Genomic DNA, 22133 nt, shown 5'->3' on the forward strand with positions numbered 1-22133 from the left:
TTTGGGGATGTTTTGCTACAAAGCAAAACCCAGCTGATCCACAGGGCCTCCAATCCTCCATCTTAACCATTGTCTGTATATATCCTTCACAATCTAGCACCTCACAGAATGCTCCCTTCATTTCCCTCCTCTGATTGAAACTTAGATTTTCAGTAAGGATAATGTTTCTTTCTATGGAACCATGTCATTTAGATTTTTTCATTTTCCAACACTACATGTGTGCCTGCAATAATAAGGAAGTGTTACTTCCAAAACATTCATCCTATGGATGAATCCATCTTCCTTTTTTTCCATCTCTCTCTACCACTATCTCCTCATTAGTGTCATCTGCCTATGATGGAATTATCAGAACCTAAAAAACAATCTATTTTTCCACTATGTCTTGGGAAACTTTGAAAGGTCTTTAGAAAATCTATTCAATACCTAGAAACCAAGTTTCCTTGCCTCCTGGAATGCAAATTTCATTCCTTCACCAGTTAAACACTATCACCATAGCCATACCCTTGAACTTGTCAACACCCAAAAATACTTCAGCTTTGAAATTTTGCAAATCTCAAACCATGAAACTGCTCTCAGTAATATATACAAAAAATAAAAACAGCCACAGAATATTTTCTGTGGTATCTGTCAAAGGATTATCACAAAAAAAAGGTACCAGAATCAGACACACATATGACTGAGTTTTGAAAACCATTTAGGAACAGGTAATTCTCATGATATGCAAATGTCATCTGGAAGCATGAATGAGAAAATAAACCAAGGAAGTTTTTAGAAAGAACAATGATGGCTTTCCTAGATAAAAACTCACGCTAGAATACTACAATAATTAAAATACTGTAGAATCAGTACCATGAGATAGATTAATAGAAAATAAGATAAATTCTAGATACAAACTTAAATACATGTAACTATGTAAATATTTATATAATATGGTCTTCCTTGGTGGCTCAAACAGTAAAGAAGCCATCTTTAGTGCAGGAGACCCAGGTTCAATCCCTGGGTTGACAAGATTGCTGGAGAAGGGAATGGCTACCCACTCCAGTAGTCTTGCCTGGAGAATTCCATGGACAGAGGAGCCTGATGGGCTATAGTCGATGGGGTCTCAAAGAGTTGGACACAACTGAGTGACTAACAATTTCACTTTATATAATATAAAGTGGAATGTTAATCAGTAAACAAAATAATTATTCAACAAATGATACTGAAATTATTGTTTAACTTGTTTGTGAAAGTTAGTTGGAATTATTACCTCAGATTCACAAAATAAATCCCAGATTGTACAAACCTGAAGGAAAGGAGCCATTGGGAGATTATAAAGTAAATATTTTTTATGAATAAAAAGAGAAAAAGGACTTTTTAGCATGACAAGAAGATTTAATTACATAAAATTCTAAATTTTCTTCACGCTGGAAAACACTAAATAGAAGAAGTAACATTATGAAAATATGTTTGCAACATACATAACATGAGTTTTATTATAAAAAGAGCTGTTATGAAACAAAAATACAAAGAACTGAATTTTAAAGTGGACAATATAGATAAAAAATCAATTCAAAAAATAAACACAAATTGTCAACAACCATCAACCATAGAAAAAATTTCAACTATTCAGATTGATTCTTAACTCTACTTTTGACTTCTGTCCCAGACTTCAGACTCAAACACAACTGCTTGTCCACATTTCCATTTAAATAGCTAATACATCTGTCAAATCACATCTGAAGTCTTGATTTTAGCCACCATCCCAAATCCGACTCAACTAGAAATCATCTCATCTTAGCCAATAGCAACTCCATCTTCCTACTTTCTCAATCCAAAAACTTTAGTTATCCTGACTCTTCTCTTTTAACTCACACCCATATCAAGCCATCAGAAAATCCTATTGGCTCTACATAAACATATGTCACTTCTACTTAATGAAGCTACCATCATCTCTTCTCTGGATAACTGCAAAAACAGGCAAAACACCTTATGTCACTTGCACTCCATTGCCCTTGGGAAAGAAATAAAACTCCTTATTCCAGTCCTTCTTACCTCTCCAGCTCCATGTCTGCACATTAACCACATCAGCCTCCTTTCAAAACATCCTATCTGCATACACAGAGCCTTTGCACATTAAATTCTCTCAGCCTGAACATTTCTTCCTTTTTCTCTTTACTGGTGTAATGCTATTTATTTATCAGATCTCAATTCAACATAATTTTCTAAAGGATGCCTTCTCTGATCTCCATGCTAGACGAATTTCACTTACTGCAGGTGCTTTATCAACATCTTACTGCTGCAACATTGCACTGCATACTTGATTATAAGATGATTAATGTCTGTCTCCCCAATTTGATTATTAGGTTCACAAGGGCAGAGACAAATCTTATTTTGTTCATCACTCTATCTCCAGTGTCTAGCAGAAACTAATTCGTAGGCGGTACTTAATAACTATTTTTCAAAGGAATGAAAATTAGAAAGAAAGAGATACAGCAGCAAGACATATAATTTCACCTTTATTTCACACAATTTCCATATGCATAGAGCAACCATCCCCATACTACTATTTCTAGGATTATTCCAAGCTCTCTAGCTCCTAAACTCATTCTTGGGCATATGGTAAACTCAGCCAGGAGAGTTAATCCAATTCCATTCCACATTCAGCTGACTGTCTCCTCCCGCTCCAAACCCTACAGCATTTAAAAGTCCTGGTCCGAAGGGACATTAATAGATGAAATAAATCAGTGAGCAAGTACAATGTTCATTTTGTTCTATACTAGACTACCCCCTCCCTCCTTCCCAACCAACAAATCAAAGTGACCTTTCTGAGATTCAGGGCCTGAGAAACGCTGGAGGTAGACTATAGGCATAAACACAAATGAGAAATTCTTAACACTGCTTGCTGTGAGATAAACTCATTTGTGATCAGAAAAGTGCAAATTTTTATTGGTTTAAGGACATGACACTTACCCACTAAACAGTGTGAAAAGAATGTGTTAACCACTGCTCTTTTATTCTCTTCCTCCAAACATAATAAAGAATTAGCTTCCCAAATCTAACAATAACAATTTGAGGGAGGAAAAAAAAGTTCCTCTTTCATGTCTTCTTACAAATGATACTACCATAAACTATGAGGACCTAAAACTGGTCAAAAAGACCTGAATAGGTTGAATAAAAGCTGAGAGAATATCCAAGTCCATCTGCACACACTCGGTTTTACACCATGAAGTATGTTTGTGCAGACTCACTAGCTCCTTTGGACCACCATCTTTGAAATAACCCCAGGAATTAAGTGACATAGAGCACAATTCTAAGGCATGGATTAATCAGGGAATTTCTGCAAAAGAGAAAAGGGAATTGAAGCTGACGGAAAGTTTTGTTCTCAAGTTTTCTAATACTAGGTTGCTTTTATTAATCTTGTTCTTACAAGACCTATACTAAAAAGACCAAAGACTTCAGCGTGTGTGTGAGGGGGTGGGGGGCACGAATATTTGCAAGCTCAGTGAAAACAGTTTAACGTTAAGAAAGCACAATTCACTTTAGCACAACAAGCTGACAAAACTAAAGCTAGATAACTTATAAGACTTAGAAAGTTACTAAAGGCCTAGGAAATCAGACTGATGTGGATTATTCCACCAAAATATTTAGGAAAGGACCTCATTTAGTTTAAAAAATGCAAAGAAAACTTCAAAAAGAAGAAAAAAAAATGGAGGGACTAAGGATAAAGAATTCTCCATGACCACAGATTTTCAAAAATTCCAGTCAAGAATCCAGGTAGGTCTGGATCTTTCTGTAGACACTTATAGGTTTTAATTCAAAGTACTTTTCCTGTTCTTTGCCAAAATCAAATAAAAATCCCAACCAGAAGACATCTGCTTTTAAGATATCTCTTCCTGAACTACCAGGATCAACAGTTTCTGTCCCACATAGAAGATACTACAAAGCAATGAAAAGTTCTGCTTCCTGTAACAGCCAAGACACTTCATTTTAGTAATGAGTAATGGATAACTGACATTTGCTCTTTCTCTCATTTTTACTGTGTATAGAAATAAGTGTTATATTGTATCTCCTAAGTATTTACATATCATTTTAACACATAATTGCTGTCTCTGGAACATCCTAAGTTTTCTTACTTGTCTATTCATACTGATTTTCTGCTTCCATTAGTGAAATATGTTACACATGGCATGAGGCAGTATAGGAGAGACACCGCATGTGCTGAACTGTAGTGCTGCCACATCACTGGCCATATTATTTTGAGCAAGTGAAGTAACCTCTCTGACCTTTTCTTTCCTCATCTGTAAATGGGAAAGCATTATGAGAGACAACAGGATGATTTATGTTAAATTTTCAGACTCAGAAAATAATAAATGTCAGCTTAAAAAATAAATCCTAAAACATATATTCACAGGCCTTACTACATACTTGTTTTCCAAGACAGAAAAATGAAGCTCCACTGAGAGTCTAAACAACCAGGAAAGCACAACCAATAACTAAATCTTTGCTAATCAAAGTGTGTTCCCCAAAACAGCATCACCCACGAACTGGCTGAAAATGCAAACTCTCAGGCTGCACTCCAGAACAACTGAATCATAATTTTCATTTTAACAAGATCCCTAGGTGATTCATACGCCCATTAAAATCTGAGAAGCACTGAGCTAAGTGATATGCTCCTGCCTATAGCTCTCACAGCTTGATGAATTAAATTCAGATCTCAGCAAAATTACGAATGTATGTACCACAGATCATTGGGGTCACTTGACAACAGTTAAAATCATAAATATTATATCTGTATATGATCTGTTATGCTGTGGAGACATAAAATTCTCTTTCCTAAGTTGCTGAGTTTGTTGCATAAGGGTTTGTGAGTTGCCTTTACAATTTGAAATAATATTTATAATTGAGGGCCACACTGAAGTCAGCCAGCCCAGAAATGTTTTTATACCAACAATGTAACTAAATTATAAAACAAACAATAAGGCCAAGATCTGAACATCAAATCCTAAAAACCTGGTTTTGTTCCAACTCCAGAGACCATATATCCAGTTCCTCAATAGAGGCAACACTCCAGCAACTGCAGTGAAGAGAGTGTAGATAGCAGCTGCTGCAATTTAGAAGCAAAATCTAGGCGAAGGTTCTAGAACATAATGTGGATAGAATATTCTAGTAGCAGGCCATGGGATTACAGCAACCATTCCAAAGAAGAGATATTTTAAAGTTTATAATTTCCTGAGTTGAATGCAGCTCTATTCTTACCACCACCAACTCCAGTAACAGCTTTTAAAGCAATTTCATATGATTTCATATGTATTTTTAATAGTGAAATAGTTTTGAATTAAGGGCCAGCATTTGTACAAAAAGAAATGTGCCTGAATTGTACTTTATCACAAGCGTCTCTAAACTGAAAAAGAGCATTCCTTACTGACCCTTCCTCACACGGAGCTCTAATATCATTGTGTTCTCTAAATCTAATTTTTAATCGATACTAATTTTACACAGTCTGTAAATATGTGCCAGGGAGCACAGGCCACACACAGTATTCAAAGCATCCACTGGAGAGGCTAAGGCGGCTGAGTTGCTGCTTTGTCCTTCCTCTTGGGGTGGGTGGGAATTGTGGCTTTGTTCTCCAATGGGCACTCTGATGTCCACTTACCTCTATTATGCAGCTGGTATTCCTGACTTACTACGTTCAACTTAACTGCTTAAATCAACTGGTAAGATGCTTTAAATTGCATATACCTTATTTTTCCCTATCCTGATTTCAAAATGCTGTTTTGTTTGATCTCGTCTCAGAAGAAAATAAGCTCATTTTAAAAACAATTACCTACCAACGCAGCAGATAAGAAGCTGCATTTTCTGCCTAAGATAAGTGTTTTGTCTTCTCTCTTAAATTGTGTCTCATATGAATGATATCCAGATTATGGATCTTTTGCTTTCGTATAAATCTGAAATCCTCTCACTTGTTTCAAAGCCTTATACTACTAAGAAGGACGAGCTTTCCAATCACCTAAAGAGTCCCATTTTTATTCTCTTAGAGCTGTGCTAGACAGTTTGATTTAATTATTATTACAGACAAATTTGCATAAAGCTTTCTTCTGAAGAGTTTTAGGCCATTTAAGCAATGTCATTAGATGGGCAGAGACATTCTTTTGAGAAAATGTAATGGGGCATGAAAAATAATAAAACCCACAAAATACATTTATTCAAGAACCTTAATAATGAAGAGAAATTACAATTCAGAGTGAAGAACTAGAGGCTGAGTATTCTCTATTATTTTAAAATAAAACATGATGAAACAGGCACAGTATAATGCCTCAAAATCAGAGGGCTGTACCTGTGTTATGTCTTCTGGAAAACCACTTTCATTTCAGGAAAAATAAATAAATTCAATATATCCTCATGCTATCTACAGAATTTACCAAAGATGTGGAATGGGAATTAATTTTATCAGCTCACCAGACAGTGTTGTTTGTGGTAAAACAATAAAGTTCAGGCTTTTATAGACTATCTTTCATGGAGGAATCTCCCATGAATTGATATTACCTTGTCACGGTTGCTTGGGAAAAAGAAAAATGGCCCTGATGCTCTTTTTAAAGAACTCATGACACTGAGAGAAAAGTGGTGTTTTCAGGTTTCCCTCAGCACTGCCACCAAGTGCTCCTTCCTAGAAGGGAAGAACAGGCCACACTAGCTTTGTGTAATTTAGAGCAAGAAAATACCTGTAGCACAAGAGCTGGCAATATTCAAAAGTGCCACAGTCTCTTACCCAGCAATGCCACACTCAGCAATTTACCATTTAGATAAAAGGGCAAAAAAGCACCTCAAGATTTTACATGTGTGACATCCCACAATATTGATTTCCATAAGAAAAACAGCAAAAACAGATTGGAGACAATCAAGATATCCTCTGAGGGGGAAGAAATAACATTGTGATGAATTATACCGTGGAGTACCATGCAGCCACTTTTAAACATTTGTTGATAAGGAAACATCTCCAAGATCAAAGTACAGGAAGATGTCTGACATCATTTACTGTACATGAAAAGCCTACACATGCATATGTGAGTGGACTCATTGAAAATCCTCTGGATGGACACACAAGGACTAGAAGCTCAGTGGTGGGGGGAAAAGGGGGATTTTTACTTTTTATGTTATATCTTTTTAGATGGATTGAATATTAATGTATGAATTATTATTTTAGTTAAGACGTTAAAAGTGTTGTAGTAGGATTAGGAAGAGAGAATGAGTCACACATCTCAGGACTGTGAAGTAGAGAACACACCAGCAAGTTGCTATGACTTGCCATCATCCTGTAATTCTGCCCTGTACTTCCCTGGCATGTCAGCTCCACTGGCTGACTACTTAATAATAGATTTTTCATTTTTTCTAAAGATCATTAAAATGTATCATGTGGTTTCTCATAAGTCATTAATCTGAAGGCTATATTGTTCATTATTCTTGCTTACTAATATATTGCCAGTTCAGTATTTTTTCCACTGATGTGACATTTCTCAGTTTTTAAAATGTCTAAAAGATAGCAGGATGCCAAATGCCTGTTTGAAGAGTTTATGAAAAAATATCAGCACAAAATTAATGATGGTGTTCAGGAAGCCTACAGGATTATCTTTATTAAACAGAGATGAGAGCTCTCTTTAATAAAACTTAGCTGTTTGTCTTTAGTGAAAATATTCCCTATCACAAGCTCAATGACCTTAACTAAGTATTATACAAGTGAACTATTTTTTGCCCATTTTTCACACATACCTATATAATTAAGAAAGGGTATTAATTCTATGATTTATTCAATATTATTTTAAATACTAAATTAAGGTAATTTTGATGAGAAAAGACAATTCAAACCAAGGCCATGCACATGATTTATAGCAACACCATTGGCACTCAGCTCTTTCAACTGTTTGCTGACATACTATTCCTTAATAATTACAGACATTTAGGAAACTTTCCAAAAATATTGCATGTGATATGTAAAACAACACATCTTCCTCTTGATTGCTATTTCTACCTTTTTCATTACTGCATAGATCCCCAAAGTCATCATTAGCATTCTGGTCACATAGCCCCTTGTGGAGAAATATAAAGCCAACTAATTTATAATTGTGTTCATGCATGAGACCCTCCAATGCATACTGCATATTTCCCATGCTTTCAGAATTACTTTAGAGACAGCCAAGCTTATTGGTTATGTTGCTGAAAATTATTTTCTTTTTTAATGTCACCTATATAAATTATGTGTTTCTTTTTTATTAAGAACAAAGAGATTCTTTGTGAATTATATACCATTGCTTTTTTTTCCTCCTCTTTATATTCACATGTTTAAAAGTCTCTGAGTCAGTTTCATTCCTGTCATTACTTTTTAAAAAAAAAACCCAAATCACTTGAGTGATAGTCATTTAATCCCTACTTTGCTACTCATTTTAAGTGAGAGAGCTAGATCATCCATATTTGCATACTAATGTGAAAATAAAAGAATCAAACCACCCAAGCTAACATCTCCTGCCAAAAAAAGAAAAAGAAAGATGATTTTCGGGGAAATGTTTGTACTTATTTGTATTTAAAAATCTACTCTTATTCTCTATTATTTAAAATTAAGGAAATTGGTCCACAAATATATGAAAAATTGCTCATCTTCACTAGTTGTCAGGGAAATGCAAATTTGAAGTACGTACAACATGATGTATCAATATATCATAATGCTTAAAATTAAAAAGACCAAGAATGTCAAGTGTGGGTGAGATTGTGGAGCAAATGGAATGTTTATACATTGTTAATGGAAGGGCAAACTGGAAAGGTCACTTTGGGAAACTGTTTGGCAAAACAATTTTGCAGAACGGTTAAACAGTTTTGTTGTAAAATAAAACAGCTTTACTGTGTGCCCAAACAACTCTAAGGTAAATATACATCAGGCATGCATGACACCAAAAACATGTACATCACATTTACAGAAGGACATTTATAGAGTCAAAAACTGGAAACCACCTGACTTACTCTTCAATAACATGTTGGACTGTGATATATTAACACAAAGGGGACACACACAGCAAGAAACATGAAAGATCAACATCTACATACAAAAAAATATGGATGAATCTTGCAAATGTGAGTTTAAATAAAAGCCAAACACAAAAAAATGCATAATGCATTGGTTCCAAGTGTCAACCTTGATCAAGACCCACCCAAAATACTGAGGGAGAAATGGTCCTGAGGATAGTAGCATTGTGTGTTAGAACAGAATTTGGGGGCGGGGGGGGGGAAAATAACCTTGATTTACAAAATAACTGATCTCAGAAAAGTCATTTAACTTCCCTAGCTTCATTGTTTGTGTTTTACCTTGTCCCTCAACAAAAGCAAACTGCAGTTCTGAAGATCTCTAGGACCTGTGCAATTTTAAGATCTATGGCCAAATGAGATTGTTTCACTAGATTGAATAAAAATAAATAAGAAAAAAAAAATAAATTGTAAAATAGATATATAAATAAAAATATAAATGATTCTTTTCATAAAAACAGGAATAATAGCTAACGTTGTTCTAAACACTTTACAATTCATTCAGTCCTTACATCAACCCTTAGATATAACATCACAAATGAGGCAACTGAGACTGGGAGAGGTGAAGTAACTTGCACAAAGCTGCACAGCTAATAATCTCATAAGCAGTAGAGCCAGAACTCAAACCCAGAAAATCTAACTCTATAACCCACATGCTTAACCACTCAATAGGAATGGTAAGTCCATTTTACCTAAGCTGACAGTGTATTAAATGTAAAACTGTATGATGTCTAATCAACACAGAACACTATATGGATCACAACAGACTGTGGAAAATTCTTCAAGAGATGGAAACACCAGACCACCGACCTGCCTCCTGAGAAAATCTGTACGCAGGTCAAGAAGCAACAATTAGAACTGGACACAGAAAAAAAGACTGGTTCCAAATTGGGAAAAGAGTATCTCAAGGATGTATATTGGCACCCTGCTTATTTAGCTTATATGCAGAGTACATCATGTGAAATGCCAGGTTAGATGAAGCACAAGCTGGAATCAAGATTGCTGGGAGAAATATCAATAGCCTCAGATATGCAGATGACACCACCCATATAGCAAAAAGTGAAGAAAAACTAAAGAGTCTTTTGATGAAAGTGAAAGAGGAGAGTGAAAAAATTGGCTTCAAACTCAACATTCAAAAAACTAAGAACATGGCATCCAGTCCCATCACTTCATGGCAAATAGATGAGGTAACCATGGAAACAGTGAGAGACTTTATTTTGGAGGGCTCCAAAATCACTGCAGATGGTGACTGCAGCCATGAAATTAAAAGACGCTTGCTTCTTGTAAGAAAAGCTATGACCTACGTAGACAGCATATTAAAAAGCAGAGATATCACTTTACCAACAAAGGTCGGTATAGTCAAAGCTATGGTTTTTCCAGTAGTCATGTATGGATGTGAGAGTTGGACTATAATGAAAGCTGAGAGCCGAAGAATTGATGCTTTTGACTGTGGTGTTGGAAAAGACTCTTGAGAGTGCCTTGGATTGCAAGGAGATCCAACCAGTCCATCCTAAAGGAAATCAGTCCTGAATATTCATGGAAGGACTGATGCTGAAGCAGAAGCTCTAATACTTGGGCCACCTGATGCGAAGAACTGACTCATTGGAAAAGACCCTGATGCTGGAAAAGATTGAAGCTGGGAAGAGAGGGGGATAACAGAGGATGAGATGGTTGGATGGCATCACTGACTTGATGGACATGAGTTTTAGTAAGCTCTGGGGGTTGGTGATGGACAGGGAGGCCTGGTGTGCTGCAGTCCATGTGGTCATAAAGAGTCGGACACAACTGAGTGACTGAGCTGAACTGATTATGCATTCAAACTCTGATTTTATTCAACCAACATAATTATTATAATTTATTCATATAAATATGTCCTCTGAGAAAACACCAATTAAAATAACTATTGCTACAAGCGAGAACCAACCAATTTTGATGGTCACATTCACACTTCCTCTGTTTGTTGCCTTTCTAGAAATGGAGAGGAAATCTGTCTTCCCAGTTGTTTTTTATTAAAACATAGCCTTTGTAATGCAAAAGACATTACAACGTTAGTTCTCATTTGCTTCTGGTTCTCTGTATTCATGAACCACCTTGCTGTGAAGCAGTACTCTGTGTTCAAACCTGAATATACAATCCACTGAAATAAAATAAAATGAATGCACAGAATAGCTTAAATTTTTTTCTAAGTTCAATGATTTTAGTAGCTTTCTATTTCATAGAATTGTAATGGATTATTTTCTGATAATTTTTAAATGGGTTGAGATTTTATGTACTTTAATTAGTTTGACTTCATCGTATTTCAGATTTAATGTCACCCAAAATATTTATCAATATAAACAGTTACATTTACTATATAAATGTACAGTTACATTTTCTAGAGCTGCCTTGAATTTGTGTAAATCTTACTATTGATTAGTTGAGGGCCTGTGACTGGAATAAACAGTATGGTGGTGGTGGCTGAAATGGGAGAAGATAAATGGACAAAGGCAAACTCTGCTTACTTTGTAACTTCACCTAGACTTAGCCAGGACCCTAATGGCCTTTGCATGGTAAGCTTAGTTACCAATTGATGAAGGTAGATCACTGAGATTAATTTGAGCAGATGCTTTTAAAGAAGGAAGTAGATTGGCAAAGCACAGCACTTTCAGACAGCGTTTCTCTGGAACATCTAACTAGAAGTGTGTTCTTGGACAAGTCATGTAATCCCTCTAATTAGGAAGATGGAGACAATGCCTAGTTTATACAGTTGTTATAAAGATCAACTGGGGAGCAAAGTATGTGCCTTCCAACCTGAGGAAGACATATGACTTTGTTATAGTTATAATTATTAATACATTAAAGCTTGGCATTGGTGCAGTCCTGCCTTTGGATTTCATCCTAACTCCACCATGGTAGCTCAATTGTAGGGGTATAAAAGTTAAGCTCCTCCTTCCAACACTTTGCTTATGTAGATTCAAATAAGGATCCGTGACAGGCTTGGTTCTCTCTGACTTCTCTCCCAAAATAACAACCTTCCTACTATTCAACAGTATTTATATTTGGATAAAGGGCTAGAGCTGAAGTTACAGAGGAAACATATAGGGCAGGCTACAAAACAGGGCTGCCCAGATGTTGGGAGCCAGGGTGAGGAACTCCGCCCATGGCAAAGGTCATGAGGAAGGAAGCTTGGCATACGCAAAGGCGTGATCAAGCCTCAGGAAACCCCCTGTTCCCGAGCATCTACCCCCAAAACCAGAGTACTTTACGGGGAGCTCTCCCCCATAACCATTTCTCTCAGAGAAGGAGTTAACTTGCAGCTCCAGTTAATAAAAATTCCTGGGCGTGACAAGAGTGTTTCAACTTAAGAACTCTGAAGGTTCTCTGGCCTGTCTGATCAGGCTCATCTGGCCGCATGTGATTGTTTACAGCCTCCCAACTGTGAGAGGCAAGGGATGTTTTAAAACTTTCTAAATAGACTCTTTTGAGAAGTTAGAAGATCATTAGTATAGTATAGTGGGTTGATTAGGAATTATATTGGTGAAGGGTTTTTTCATTTGTCGTGCCAATAATTACTGCTAATTCCCTGTCCTGGGTGTGACAAGGATGTCTCAGGTCAAACCTCTCTGCTGACAGACTAGCTCGTGTGACAACCTCTCAACCATAAACAGCACAGAGAGTTTGGAGTATTAGCATAGGGCTTTTTTCATTGATGAGTCAATGATTGCCGCCAGGCCTCCATATCCTTAGGCATCTGGGAATATATTAATCAATGTATTTGGAATATAGAAAAGGAAATATAGTAGTTTTTTGATGTTAGCAATACTAGACTTTTTGAGTTAATGAATCTTCTCTTTTGTTATAGATCACTGTACTTTGTTATAAATCAGTATAAATTACTATGCTATGTAAAAATGTAACTTTATCACTATCTTAAGACAAAATAGATCTTAAGGGGAACATTGGTGAAGGGTTTACATTTGTTGAGCCAATATTTGCTGCTAAATCTCCATATTCCTGCCCTTATAATGAATATAACTAGCATATAGGAGAAATAAGTATTAACCTTTAAGATCAATCATGTTAAACCTTAGGTTAAGTAAATTCCTTTCTTGATTGTAACTCACTACACCCTCACCCTATATGAATGCAACTTTATTTGGAGGGTGGCACCTGATTTAAGAAAAAATCAGCCCTGGAAAAATAAGTTTTCTGGTTAACTGACCGATATCAGAAAGGGCCATAAAATGTCAGTAGACCTCATGGCCAGAAGATGATGAAACTCATAAGACCTTTGTATAATTTTATATGAAGCACCTGATTGTGAGACCCCTCCGCGTGACTCTGTATTCATCCCTATGTATAACAAAAAGGTATATAAACAAACCTGAAAAATAAAGAAATCAGATCAATTTCTGGAAAGACTGATTCCCCTGTGTCGTTTCTTTCTCGCTCCCCGTTTTCCTGGCTAAATTCCCATCTGGTACAAGGGTACACACCAAGCCTACTGACTTTGCCGGGGCTTCTAAGATTGGACCGGGGAGGCCTCAGTGCCTCCTCTCCCTCACGAGAACGGAAAGACGACTGTGGCCTACGTAGGTGGTGATTAGTATTCCATGTAAACCAGTTTTTCAGCCTCTTTTCTCCATTAATTCTACACTATCTGTTTCTAATCTCCCTCTATATCTGTAATTAAATAAGTTTTTTCCAAGACGCCGACTCTGTCCCCACCTTCGAATTACCCTGGATCCACCGGGGCTGGACCCCGGCAGCCCAGTGTTGCACAAACAATTTTGGTGAAGCAAGGCTGAAAGCATTATATAAAGAACACCAAAGATGACTGGCCACATGTACTGGTGGTGCTCTTTTCAGTCTTGGCAGACTGACATTCACTGTTAGGTTACATGTTTTACCTTCCAAAGGCTTGAGAAACAATAAATGATTCATCTCTCTAAACTGTTCTCACTACAGAATATATTTTGTTAATTTTATGTCATTAAAGAGGCTGTCATTGACTATGCCAAAGCCTTTGACTGTGTAGATCACAATAAACTGTGGAAAATTCTGAAAGAGATGAAAATACCAGACCACCTGACCTGCCTCTTGAGAAACCTGTATGCAGCTCAGGAAGCAACAGTTAGAACTGGACATGGAACAACACACTGGTTCCAAATAGGAAAAGGAGTACATCAAGGCTGTATATTGTCACCCTGCTCGATGGACATGAGTTTGGGTAAACTCTGGGAGTTGGTGATGGACAGGGAGGCCTGGCATGCTGCGATTCATGGGGTCGCAAAGAGTTAAACATGCCTAAGCGACCGAACTGGACTGAAAGAGGTTATTGAGCAAAAGAGTTTTAAAGACTGAATGAGTGCACTGTGGAAGAGGAAGGCTATGGCTGTGTTTTAAAAAGTAAAACACATAGAATTCGTATTCCACTGAAATTAAGTTCTCATAAATTATAACACTGATTCTACTGGGAAAATTAGTATAGGAAAACGACCCTGTTCCCCTCATACATAACTGTAAAACACACACACACAGAACATCGTAGATCTGTATAACCACTGGCTTCTCCTACTTTTAGCACATATGACAACCTGAACTATGTAAACAAGTCAGCTAATTATTATTAAATTTATTTTAAATATTATTTATCCTTATAAAATATGTTTTGCAAATCTTTTCAGGAGAACATTTCCTGAAATGTTTTAGTGACTGTTTTTAAATTTATGCATGTGGATATTGCTTAATTCCATTCATATGAAATGCCCCAAATAGGAAAAGAAAGTAGACTAGTGGTTGCCAGGGAGTGGCAGAAGAGGGAAGTACAGAATGATTCTTAATGGTTAGACCGTATCTACCTGGCACAACGAAAATGTTCTGGAATTAGTGGTGATGGTTGAACAACCTCATAGACATACTAAAATATACTGGATTGTACACTTTTTTTAAAGGATAAATTATATCATGTATAAATTTACTCAATAGGAAGTTAGGTATTTCTATTTTCTAAATGAAAAAAAATTGTGCATATGGAGACACAATCCCAAATTATCTCTAATATATACCATATGACCTAAATACTTATTTCTCTTATGAAAAAACTCTATGGGTATTTACTAAAAATAGTATGCCAGCTCAATATTGGGACACAAATTCTCTATATTCCATGGCACTCATATCACTGAATGTAACCAAAAAGACAGTCACTTAATCCTCATTATTTTTCAGCAGTATGAAATGAAAGACTCAAATTCCAGTGATGCTGTGGTCCTTTCACTGGTCACTCAGTTACAGCTTTCACTATTTTATGTAGGAAATACAACTGATTGCCAATCATTAACACCAAAGTCTGCTAGAAGCACTTTGCATTAATAAATTTAAAAATATTTTACCATTTAATTAAGTCTATCTAACTATATTATTTTGGAGAATATTTCAAGCACAGTCTGATTTAATAGGCAGCTTACTGTTGGTAACAGAGACAAATGGCAAAACCAGAACCGAAATTTGCAACTTCTGACTAATTCATCTGTCATGGTGGTTCATTATTTCATTCAGCCTGCTTCTAATGAAATCAATATCACTTAATACAAATCTATCATACAGGTAAAAATGTAGAAGTATCAGTGGAAAAGATAAAAGAAAGAACAGCAAAAACTGATTCCTGGTACTGCCATGTTACCAATATAAAGTCCTATAGAGGACCTTTCTTCTTTCTACCTCCAAGCATCTACAAAGAAAACTACAGAATGTTGGTACAAGCTTTTCATTATTAATACAACTTCAAGGAAGAACTGAGATTACCCCTCACCAGGGAAATTAGCTAGTGACATATATATAATCCTTCCTGGTTCATACACTAGGTTAATACACTAGGTGACTCGGTTCATACAGTCTCATGAAATGGATTGGTTCAAAGTAAAGTCTAAAAAAATTAAATATAAATAAGCTCCTGGGGGATTAAATCAGTGAACTACAAAGTGATTTCCTGATTTTTCTCTAATAACTTTTCACTCTCACCAGAAGGAGCACCCTACATAGGGAAGAGTAAGGTATGGCAATGTCAGCAGAGCAAGGTAAGCATAAAAAACCCTAGAAAAAGTAGCTGCTACTTTTCTCTCCCTCTTCCTTACTCTTCCTCTCTTTCTATCTTGTGCATACACACACATTAGATGGCACTTACGAAGCCTTATCTGAGCTTCCCTGATGGCTCAGACAGTAAAGAATCCACCTGCAATGGAGGAGACCCAGGTTCGATCCCTGGGTTGGGAAGATCCCATGGAGAAGGGAATGGCAACCCACTCCAGTATTATTGGCTGGAGAATTCCATGGACAGAGGAGTCTAGCAGGCTACAGCCCATAGGGTCACAGAGAGTCAGACACAACTGACTGACTAACACTAACTCTACATACCCCTATATATTCTACAAATTTTATGACAATCCAGGTTTCATATGATACTATTTCTTGGCTTTTTTAAAAAGGCTAAGTTTTAAATGTTACTTTTAACAAGGACTTGAGGCAACTGTTAAAGTATAAATACTATAGATGCAATGTTTTCTCTTATCAAATAAATTGTATAGAATCCATTTGATGATAGCTATGGATTCAAAGAGCATTTTCAGACATCAGAAGCGAACTGTATACAACAGTCAGCTGCTGAAAGTCAGACAGCTTCTTCATTCATTGGCATGAGCATCTTTTTATGAATTAAGACCATGGCCGTCCACACTGGACTATTCTATAATAATGTGTACTTCTGTGATTTGGACATACAGCGAGTTTTGTAAAGGTCATTTGTATCATGGATTTTCTTGGTTATCTTGGCTGAGTGTGGACTATTCTTAACCTAGTTGGGAGGCATTTGCATCAAGCACTGTTAATTAGAGAAATGCCTTCTACTAAGTTGATTACATATCTTTGCTACTAATGTCACTAAACAGAATAGATTCCTCAAAGAAAAATTTTCTTGCTAGAATACAACATTTTTAAGTGGAAAAGAACTGCCCAACCAAAATAGAGAAGGGATTCTTCCTATTTTCATCATTTCTAAAAGCTATTTAGCTTACCCAGATTAAACCAATGATGGGTGAATATTTATTAATACAAAGCTTTAGTTTTGCCAAGAAAATATTCACCATAAAAGTTATGCTCACATTTGCATTCCTTACAGCACTTGCCATCCACGTATGCGAGAGCCGACTTGAGGGGGCAGTCAGGATTTGGGCAAATCAGAGTTTCACACTGGATGGTTCCATTCTGAGAAGAAAACAGTATTTTAAAGAATTTCCAAGTTGCAGTTTGGTAGTTTTCAAGTATTTTTAAGTTGTTTCTTAAATTTCAAATTCTTCACGTAAAATGTCATAAATATTACTATTCTCTTTGGTAAAACCATAATTTTACAGTAAAATTACAGTAAAATCCATATACAGAGACCCACAGTAACACAAGTTGGGTCATAACACAGGTGGTGGTTGACCCTATCTTCTGCTCAGCAACTAAGCTAGAGGTCTCACCTCCTATTGTGAAGTGAGTGAGGACAGGGGTGGAAGGAAAGGCACCACTGGCAGGGAAACAGCAGGCTGAGAGCCAGCCTGGGGTACTCATGTCTCCCCAGATGACTCACAAAATCAACAAACAATATTTCTGGAATAGCAGCTGCCATGCTGGAGACCCAGTTTCAGGATGCAAAAATCTTCCTAGAGATATTTCAGCTCAAACAGACCACCACCATGAATGGACGCTGACAATCATCATAAGAGGTACCAACCTAAAGGGTACCTCAGCGAATTTGATTCCTGAAGGTCACCCAGAACTCCCACGTAGTTTAGTTGCTTTTCTAGTCTTTTCGAAAAACTATGACTTCACCACACTACATCTTGTATCTTACTCAGTTTGACTTGGGGCACCCATTTAACAAGTTGCAAAGGTTTTACTATAGTAGAAATATGTTTTGGTAGAAATAAATTTTGGTAGAAATATGTTTCTAAATAGAAATCACACAAAGCCTGCACACACACCTGCATATGAACTGTTATTTCACCACTAATTTTGACCATCTTAACATCATGATGTTCCATGTTTGAGTAAACTAGATGAACTTGGGAAAAAATGTTTTAGACTTCTGACTTCTTTATAGCCAACCAGTTTTCACAAATAATTCAAGTGGAGTTTCAAAGTTCAAAACCAACCTCGTTTTGAACTTTCCTTTGAAAATGAACTTATATGTTTGAAGTAATAATACACTAACCATTCTACCTTCTACCTCAGGGCTTCCCTGGTGGCTCAGATGGTAAAGCATCTGCCTACAGTGCGGGAGACTCGGGTTCAATCCCTGGGTCAGGAAGATCCCCTGGAGAAGGAAATGGCAATGCACTCTAGTACTCTTGCCTGGAAAATCCCATGGATGGAGGAGCCTGGTAGGCTACAGTCCATGGGGTCGCAAACAGTCAGACACGACTGAGCGACTAAACTTTCTAACCATTCTACCTAATTAGTGAACAATTAGAGAAATCATATTTATTTAAACTCTATAGTTTACATTCCACTGTATTAGTAAATTTTTAAAGCTTATTTAGACTCTATTATTTATTTATACAGCCAAATCTGGTCACAGTATTTCCTGTTGCATTTCATTTAGTTTTATCAAAATGTGTTAATAAAAACAAGAGGGGAAAATCCCTGGAAAAGTTAAGGATAACAGAATAGAATCCTCTGGGAATCCTTTTACTGACCCAATTTAAATCATTAACTTCACATGTGGACAATAAACTTAAAACTTTATAGCATTCTTAAAACATAATAATCTTTATAAGCTAGAAAGTGTCCTTACTAATGCAATACATGGTTCTTTAGATTTGACTGGGTTTGCTGGCACTTTAGTGTTGTGTTTTGAGGAAATGGGTCTTGAAATTTTCATGATGACATTGGTTTAATACATTTTTAAAGAGTAGGGGCATCTGAGTTCTATTAGTCTGAACTCCAGCAGAAGCCATACCAGGCATGTGCAGTTCTTACAGCCGTCTGTCCATGACTCGAATTCTCGGTAGGTGGTTCCCTTCATGGTGCAAGTCCTTTCACAGTAGCACTGGTCCAATCTATTCATTCGCTGCTCAGCTCGAGACAGCTGCAGTACAAAGGAAGAGGTTTGTATTGTTCAGCATTCCAGCAACGCAGAAAGGCAAAACACTCCAACAGGCATCTGACTGCTTTTTAGGTGAACAGCACTAATGATGGCTATGCTCATCATCTATTATAAATATACTTAAGGCTTTAATTTATTTTTTCATATTTGTTTCCATTATGGTTTATGACAGGATATTGAATATAGTTCCCTGCACCATACAGTAGGACCTTATTGTTTATCCATTCTGTATATTATATACTTTGTATCTGCTAATCCCAAACTCCCAATCCACGCCTCCCTCACCCACCTCTGTCTTGGCAACCACAAGTCTGTTCTCAATTTCTGTGAGTCTTTTTCTGTTTCATAGATAAGTTCATTTATGTCATATTTTAGGTTCCACATATAAGTGAAATCATATGGTATTTCTCTTTCTCTTTCTGATTTACTTTGCTTAGTACGATCATCTCTAGGTTCACCCATGTTGTTGCAAATGACTTAAGCCTTTAATTTAAAAGAAAGGATTTTTCTCCTCTTCTTGTAGTAAATTTGCCTCCTGCCTTTGTGATTGTGGCAGGGGGTTGGTAGTGGGGGTTCCCTTGTGGCTCAGCTGGTAAAGAATCCTCCTGCAACGCAGGAGACCTGGGTTTGATCCCTGGGTTGGGACGATCCCCTGGAGAAGGGAAAGGGAGCCCACTGCAGTATTCTGGCCTGGAGAATTCCATGGACTGTATAGTTCATGGGGTCGCAAAGAGTTGGATACACCTGAGTGACTTTCACTTCACTTTGTGTGTTGGGGGGAGCGGAGAAAAGTATGCTGTATGATTTATGATAAAACAGAAAAAAGTCTGAGTCAAAATCGCATCATACACAATACAGAGAAGCATTTTCCATTTTAAAAAATGTTTAATTTCATGGCTATGTTTGCTCAAGTGCAAACATAAATTTTAGACTTTACATTTGTCAGAAACAAATCATCGATATACAACATAACTTTTAGGTCATCGGTATCTGCTATGCAACATGACAACAGCCTGGTGAAACTACAGGTAAATTTGACACATGGTTAAGACAGCCAATGATCCTACAATGGTAACACAATGGTAGAAAGCTTTTGTGGGACCATTTCCCTGACATAATTCTAGGGTCCATATTCTTTACATTGTCCTCTTGCCTCCTTCCTTGCAAAAAAAAAACCTAAATAATAATAAAAACTAAATTAAACAATAAATCCTATTGTAGTAAGCAGTGTAAAAACTAGGTAATCTGCCTCGTTCTTGATTTACTGGTCATTTGTTATACAGATGGCTTGGGTTTGAATATTTATAAGCCCCTTCCTTGAGCAGGGATTTTGATTCAGTTCAAGTACACAGTAGGGGATAAGAAAAATCTCAAAGGTGAACAACTGTGGTTATAAAAGAAACTGTGGGAAACCTCAAGGATTTCTGAGCTACACTCCCCCACACTCTATTTCTAAGGAGCTTTTACCTTGGCTGATGTTTTGGCTAAAATGTCCTGCAGTTCCATGATTTTCTGCACAAGTCCGTGAAAGTCATTGCACGTTGGACAGGCTAGAATCACAAACACCGCATCAGTCAAGTTATATTTATAAGGAGTTCAATCTGGTTAAGTCTACGCTGACAACTAATACATGAGAACTCCAATTGCAAACTGACATTTTGGACAAAATTAAGCAAGAAGCACACTTTTCATTACATAGTGAGAGAACTAATGGACTTACTGCGATTAAGATCTGGGCACTGAGCAATAAATCCTTGGGGCATGACAAGTAATTGCACATCTTGCATTATACCCTGTGTGTGAAAAAATTTTTTAAAGATGTATTACTTTCATCTACCCAAATTATGTTCAATAGTCAAGTTCATGAAGGGAAACATTATAGGATAGACTCACCCAAGTCCCTGAAAAAATTATTTTGAATACATGGCTTTGACTTCAAACCAAAGGGAAAGAAAAACATCAGGCAAAATAGATGATTGCCATGTACTTTCTTATTGATAATATTTTTAAACCCTTAAAATTAAATGTCAAGATATAATTAAGAGGCAATAGTCATATGTTTGGGGAAGCTATTTTTAGTTAGCTTGAAGAAATGCTTGAAAATGACCTTTAAAAATCAACCTGAAAATCACTTCAGGTTTCAGCAACAGTAAAACTGATACCAATTTTAAATTAACTATAATCATCAAGAAGAGAAAGAAAAACTAAGTCATAAGAACAATGCTTATTTGAGTATTTCTCATTTCTCCGTTGGATCTTTTAAAGTGAATTCTTCAATTTAAAAAGGACAAGACGTTTATTAAACAGCTACAGCAAGACTGAGTAATGAGTCCTTGGGAATACAGAAAGTTTAGCATGAAATTTTTTTTAAATGCCAACTTGAAATGACATATTTTACACAGAAGTTCACATCACATGTTTATATGCGAAATTTACATTCATCCTTCCTCATTAAGATAGAATTAGCTTCCAGTTTACAAGACTCTCAAAGCAACAGCCAAAAGGTAGCGACCTCATCAGATACTCTAGATGTCCCTTTCATTCATCACTCCATTTTCTTCCTTCATCATCTTTATTTATTTTAATTAATATTTCACTTTCTCCGTTTGAAAAATGCAAACAGAATGTTTAATGACAGAGGTGACCAAGACCAGCGTACCAATATATTATTAAGACAATTTTGATGTACCTTACAAAGATTTACCAGTCAAATCCTGGCCTATATATCTTCTACATATTTAATCAGATTAGGGCTTCCCTGGTGGCTCAGATGGTAAAGCGTCTGACCACAATGCAGGAGACCCAGAGTTCAATCCCTGGGTTGGGAAGATACCCTGGAAAAGGCAATGGCAACCCACTCCAGTATTGCCTGGAAAATCCCATGGACAGAGGACCCTGGTAGGCTGCAGTTCATGGGGTCACAAAGAGTCGGGAACGACTGAGCGACTTCACTTTCACT

At 36.7% G+C, this 22133-nt stretch overlaps 1 protein-coding gene across 2 annotated transcripts in view; it reads right to left on the reverse strand.

The window, feature by feature from the left end:
• NELL2 (neural EGFL like 2) overlaps nucleotides 1-22133 on the reverse strand; it is a 382484-nt gene that overhangs the window by 264027 nt on the left and 96324 nt on the right. For both annotated transcript variants that reach the window (XM_040233810.1, XM_040233809.1), the window contains exons 7-10: nucleotides 20895-20967; nucleotides 20642-20724; nucleotides 19028-19156; nucleotides 17187-17289 (exon numbers count right to left, since the gene is read on the reverse strand). In XM_040233810.1, the coding sequence (XP_040089744.1) occupies nucleotides 17187-17289; nucleotides 19028-19156; nucleotides 20642-20724; nucleotides 20895-20967 (388 nt within the window). The remainder of the gene's footprint in view (nucleotides 1-17186; nucleotides 17290-19027; nucleotides 19157-20641; nucleotides 20725-20894; nucleotides 20968-22133) is intronic.

Source organism: Oryx dammah, unplaced genomic scaffold (assembly GCF_014754425.2).
Source record: "Oryx dammah isolate SB20612 unplaced genomic scaffold, SCBI_Odam_1.1 HiC_scaffold_29, whole genome shotgun sequence".
NCBI lineage: Eukaryota > Metazoa > Chordata > Mammalia > Artiodactyla > Bovidae > Oryx > Oryx dammah.